We start from the raw sequence: 5,615 nt of genomic DNA, 5'->3' as shown, positions 1-5,615 counted from the left end.
AGCTCACAGCAACCTCAGACTCTTGGGTTCAAGCAATCTTCTTGCCTCAGCCTCCCAGGTATCTGCGACTACAGGCGCCTAGCTAGTTTTTAGAGATGAGGTCGCTCTCTGGCTCAGGCTGGTGTCCAACCCATGAGCTCAAGCAATCCACCAGCCTCCTCAGCCTCCCAGAGTGTTAAAATTACAGGCGTGAGCCACCCGCCTGGCCGCAAATACTATTGTTCATTGATTAAAGTGCGCATGTCATCAGCTGCCAAGGCCTCCTCAAAGGCATGGAACCTAAAATACAAAGTACAGCATAAAAGGGTGTGCAAGTGGCCTTTACTCTTTTAAAGGACATTTGTACACAACCGCACAAGTCTGGGCGAACATTCCCCAGGTTCCAGCAAAAAGATAAGGGCCTGGCCCAGCCCCCACCCGGGTTTCTCTAAGAAGTAGGCCTTCCAGGGGTGTAGAGGTGCCACTTGTGCTCCCACAATCAAGCACCTTCCTTCGGTGCGCGATGTCTGGACGCTGTGTCCTTCCCAGAGGTCTTCAGCAAGCTGCACGGGCTAAAATGTGACATGTAGAGTTCAAAACAAATCCCAAAGTTTTAGAACCAGGCTCAGGAGTCGGGAGCCTTTTTCTTGGATAAAGTTACTGCTGGGGCCTTGGAGATGTCTTCCCATTCTGACGCAGGCTGGGAATCCTAGAGACCACCTACGGAGGTGCAAGTGGCGAGAGCCTTCATTGCTTCCCTCAGGCTCACTAGACTCAGTCAAGGGGCTGCCTGGGGTGCGAGTTTACCGTTCAACGGCTCCCTCCTTTTTCTTTGTCACGGTTCCACGCTCCCCTCACGCCAGATCCACAGTACTCAGAAAAGCACTCAGCAAGGCCCTCGAGTGCAGCTGCCCCATAGCCCTTCAAAGAGCTCGGGGCTCAGGGCGCATCAGCGTAGCGCAGCGTGTAGTTGGCCCCTTCATTGTTGTCCCAGTACTCGCCCTGCGCGCAGCGGTAACAGACAGCGAAGTGGATGGCGACGCCGCGTGCATCAGCTTCCTCTCCATCCTCAGGCCGCAGGCCTGGGGGCAGGCACAGCGAGAAGTGGAAGTGCTCCTCGCCCAGCTCTTTCTCAGCTTCCTCGGACCCTGGTCTGGCGACCCCCGACGGCGCCTCTGGGTGCTGAGGCTCCCGGGGCTTGGGCTGCAGCTCAGCCGGCACGTCCAGGAAGGAGCGCCACTCGGTAAAGGTGTAGCGCACGGTCACGGCCCTGGGCCCGGGGCAGCAGAGCACTCGGCCAGAGCCTTTCACCTCCGCGCCCGAGGGCGCTGAGCACTGCACGCGCTCCAGGCACACGCGCTGCCGCCGCAGGCGCTCAGCCGCAGCGCTCGGCTCCGGGAGCTGAAAGAACGGCCGGAGCCGGGGAAGCGGCGCGGAGAGGGGAGCGGCCAACAGGCTCCCCAGCTGCTCCAGGTCCTCAGCCCGCATGGGGAAGCTGCGGAGGCGCGAGAGCACGGCGGGCGGCACCTGCGGCTCTTCGGACTCGCTGAAGTGCTTCACGCTGGCCAGGCTCAGCCCCAGCGTATCCGCGAACTGCACCCGCTTCTTGCATTTGGCGCAGCAGCCTTCGGGGCTGTGTGGTGAGTCCTCAGCCCCTTCGGCGGGCTGGTCGCCCAGCCCCAAGGCTCCCTGCTGCTGCTGCTGCTGCTGCTGCTGCAGAAACTTGGCCGCCTGCAGGATGGGGTCTGCCGGCAAGGAGAAGGAACGCGTGCGACAGCGGCGGCGGCATTCCAGCAGCTCCTCCTGCTCCTGGGGGGCAGTCTCTTCCTTACGGGAGAGGGACCTGTCCCCCAGCTGACTTTCAGGGATCGGGGCCTCTGTTGTGCCACCGCCTTCCTCGCCACCGTCCCAGCAGAAGGCCTCCGTAGCTGGCGGTTCCTCGGCCGGCGGGGGCTCTCCGAAGGGCGCTGATCCTGGCGGCTGCGCTCCAGAGAGCTCCATGACACCGTCCTGCCCCCAGGATTTGTACGGGACGTGAACCCGGGCTCAAGACTCCTCTGGAGACTTAACTTCTCTGGCCTTTGAAGGGGCGCCCCGCGGCGAGTCGGCGCTGGCAGAAGAAGTGAATCCAGTTCCACTTTGGAGCCGCGGGCTTTTAGCTGCCGCTGCCAGGGCGGAGTGGGAGGAGGTTGCGGGCCTGGGGCTGGCTCCCAGGCGACACCTCCTCGGGATTGAACCTGCCCGCCGCGGGGGAGGGCCGGGGGCGGGGAGGCACGGACGCTGGGACACCTGGAAGCGAGTTGCCGAGTGCTGGGGTAGAAAGCAGAAGACGCGCTCCCTGTTACCCCACCCTCACCCCGGCGGTCTGCTCTGGGGTGTCGCCCGGGTGCAGGGCGCACTTGAGGAAAACTTGCCTACTGGGAAACTGCAAAAAGGCGGGTCGCGCGCCCCCGGAGAGCGTGCAGCTCATCCCTTCACTTCTCCTCCTGCCTTTCCCAAACTTCGGGGCGCTCCGGTTTCCAGTCCCACTCGTCAGGCAGACTCGGTCAGGAGCGCTCCCCCTCCGCGCTTCCGAAAGCCAGGAGGTCACAGTTGCCGTCTCCATCTGCCCGGCGGCGGTGCGGGGTGGGCATGGGCCCAGATCTGGGCTGGAAAGGTGCAGGGACGCGCCGGGGAGGAGACTTAGCAGAAAGCCGCCGGAGGCCATTCGCGCTGGGTCCCAGAGCACGTCCCGGCTCCTCCCCCCTGTCCCGCCCGCCCAGCCCGCAGATGCGCGGCCCAGGCCCAGCAGAGGAAGGCTGGCACCCACGCCGCGCGCGCCGCCCCCCACCGCGGCCGTACGCCAGCGCCACAGCCCCCGGCGCGCCCTCCTCGCCCGCCCGCCGGAATCGGGGCCTGACCCTGGCCAGGGCCTAGTGGTCATCGCCCTGCCACTCTGAGGCCCCAACTGCTCCACTCCGTCCTTGTGGGAGTTGAGGGGGGCTAAGTCGGAGGGGGTTGGGGAGTGCAGCATGGTACCTGGGAATGGGGGCAAAGGACAGTCAAAAGTATTTTTCTTGTTTTTGTTCTAAGGCCAAATTTACTTTAATCTAAGTCAGTGCTTCTCTGTGGAAACACATCACCGGACCCCACTCCAGAGTTTCCCATTTGCTGGGTCTCTAGGGTGGGACCTAAAAGTTCATCTAACGAGGGAATACCGATGCTGGGATCTGAGCACCACACTTGGGAACTGCTAATAAACCTATATGGACGAGTGTACATTTACGTATATATAAAGTTGGGGAGTCCAGAAACAGATCCACTTATTAAGAAACATGAAAGGCAGAACCAGTCTACCCTGGACATTTAACTGAGGCTTCTTAACTAAAATACTTTATAGTTTGGCAGGATGAAAGGGGGCCAGGGTTTTAGCCATGTTGGTGTGGTCTAGGTGAACTTAAAATGCTGAGTGAAGGGTAAGGAGAGTATTAACAGCTAATAGTAACTGAGCATCCACTGGTTGCCCCATCAGTCCAGAGGGATCACCTCTGCGTGACATTATTCACAGAACAACCCTGTGAAACAGGAGTTGTCTTATCCCTGCCCTACATATGGGACACATAGGTGTAGGAAGAGTTTTCATCCACCAGGGCCCTAAGCTAGGTTGTAGTGGGACTTCAACCCAGGCAGCTCACTACTAAGCCAGGGCTGGGGGTAGTGCCATGAGGCAGGGCCTCGGCTGGTCCCAGTGTTGAAATCTGGCTGGTCATTTTATGCCCAGTGTGGAACCCAGTGATTGCCTCTCAGGTTGGGCATGGTGTCTGCAAGAGTCTCCACACCCCTGAATTCCATCCAGAGCAAATCCAAGATTGGGGAAGCAAGACATTGTCTTTCACATTTAAATGACCATTGTTTACTCATGGAGTTAAATACAAAATTCACAAACTATTTTAAAGATTAAAGTAGAACTTCAAGGATTTTGAGGTTGTGATGCCCCTTTCCAGGCACCACAGAGTTGTGACAACCCTCACCCAGGTACGTCCCCATTCAGGGCAAAGACAATAGAGTGTGGTGAGGGAAGTGCTGGGGCACAGATTTTGAGGGGGCATCATGCTCAGGACCATGCAGGTGCCTGGCCCAGCCCTGGTCCACCCTCCTCTCTCTCAGTATATTGGAGGGACTGGGATTAATGCAAACTCACCTTCTTCAGCAGATGTTGAAAAGGTGAGATCTGATCTGGACAGGAGCCCAGGGTGACCTGTGTGGAAGGTGAGGGGGAGTTAACAGATAGGACTGTGGAGAAGAATAGGCCAGGCCATACACAGGCTCTGTGTCAGAGGGAATGTGGTGAGGATGGTCTGAGAGGAGGCAAGCACAGCCCTAGGGTACTGGCAGAGCTAAGGACGGAGGGGTGGAGTAGCCAGCCACTTAGCCTGGAGCCGTGAGAAGCCATTGGAGCCTTTTGAATGACTTGGATGTGACTGAGCAGATTTAAATTTTGAAAAGATCATTCTGGATACAGGATGAAAGTTAGACTGATTGCTGGGGCCAGAGACATCGTGGATGAACCTGATAGGAGGCTGTTGTGATTGTTGTAGTAAAGTGATTATAGCTAAGTTGAGAGATAATGGTGCAGGATGGACAGATCTAAGACCTGTTTAGGAGTGAAAACCAACGTCGCACACTTACAGATCCAGATGAGATAAAGGAGAGGGAGAAGCCTTTTCAGATTTGAACTTGAGCTGCTGGGTGGAGGCAGTCACTGGGGCAGGGATCACCAGAGAGGAATAGAGGGAAAGCAAGGTCATTAATTACTTTCTGGGGGGGTTGAGCTTAGCTTCGGTTCTTTCTGGCACCAAGTGGTGTCTTGAACACCAATTTTCTCCTTCTCCAGTGGCATGCCCAACAATTCAATTCTGACACTATTTACCTGGACTTTGTGTCAAAATCCACAAGTTAAAGGCCCAGTCTCAGACAACTTCCACTTCAGATGCTAGCTGCAAATGGGGTGCTAAGGGTACTCACATTTCTGCTCAGCCAACTACAAATTCAAGGCTCCCACATACTGGGCCCTGCTTCCCTACCCCCATTCAGTAATGACTCACAGAACTCAGGAAAACACTTTACTTGAGTTTGCCAGTTTATTATAAAGGATAAAACTCAAGGACAGCCAAACAGAAGACATATAAGGCAAAGTATGGGGTTTGGGGTGGGGCTTGCAGGGCCTCTTTGGGCACACCAGCCTGGAAGCTCTACCAACCTTGTTTAAAACCTCAGGAGCTCAATCCTAGCCCCCTCCCTTTTGGGGAGGGGAGTAGAGATGGGCAAAAAATTCCTAGTCCTCCAATCACTTCATCTGTCTGGTAACCCGCCCATCCTGAGGCTATCCAGAGAGCTCACCCTATTGCCTCATTATCATAAACTCAGATGTGATCAAAAGGGGCTCTTCATAAATGACAACAGATTTTTGTTATAACAAGACAACAATAACATAAGTAATAACAAATTTCTTGTCATAAAATTCTAGGAGTTTTAGGAGCTCTGTTTCAGGAACTAGGGAGAAAGACCAAATGTATATTTTTTATTATTAAGTTTAGAGCTGAGAGGAGGACTGAGCTTTGAGCAACTCTGATAATTTGAGGTCAGGAGCACCTGCA

General features: G+C 55.9%; 1 protein-coding gene across 1 annotated transcript; it reads right to left on the bottom strand.

Annotated features, from left to right (window-relative positions):
- Positions 1-302: 302 nt before the first annotated feature.
- On the bottom strand, positions 303-2,616 carry PPP1R3G (protein phosphatase 1 regulatory subunit 3G). The gene has a single exon (XM_003788352.3). The coding sequence runs from the start codon at positions 1,978-1,980 to the stop codon at positions 919-921; it is 1,062 nt and encodes a 353-aa protein (XP_003788400.1). The 5' UTR covers positions 1,981-2,616; the 3' UTR covers positions 303-918.
- Positions 2,617-5,615: the final 2,999 nt, after the last annotated feature.

The sequence above is a fragment of the Otolemur garnettii genome, unplaced genomic scaffold (assembly GCF_000181295.1).
Source record: "Otolemur garnettii isolate 467f Iridium unplaced genomic scaffold, OtoGar3 scaffold00026, whole genome shotgun sequence".
NCBI lineage: Eukaryota > Metazoa > Chordata > Mammalia > Primates > Galagidae > Otolemur > Otolemur garnettii.
This window is presented reverse-complemented; position numbering and strand designations above follow the sequence as displayed.

Bases quoted from the DNA above. Each gene is read 5' to 3' on its own strand.
- PPP1R3G (XM_003788352.3), bottom strand. From the start codon at position 1,980: ATGGAGCTCTCTGGAGCGCAGCCGCCAGGATCAGCGCCCTTCGGAGAG.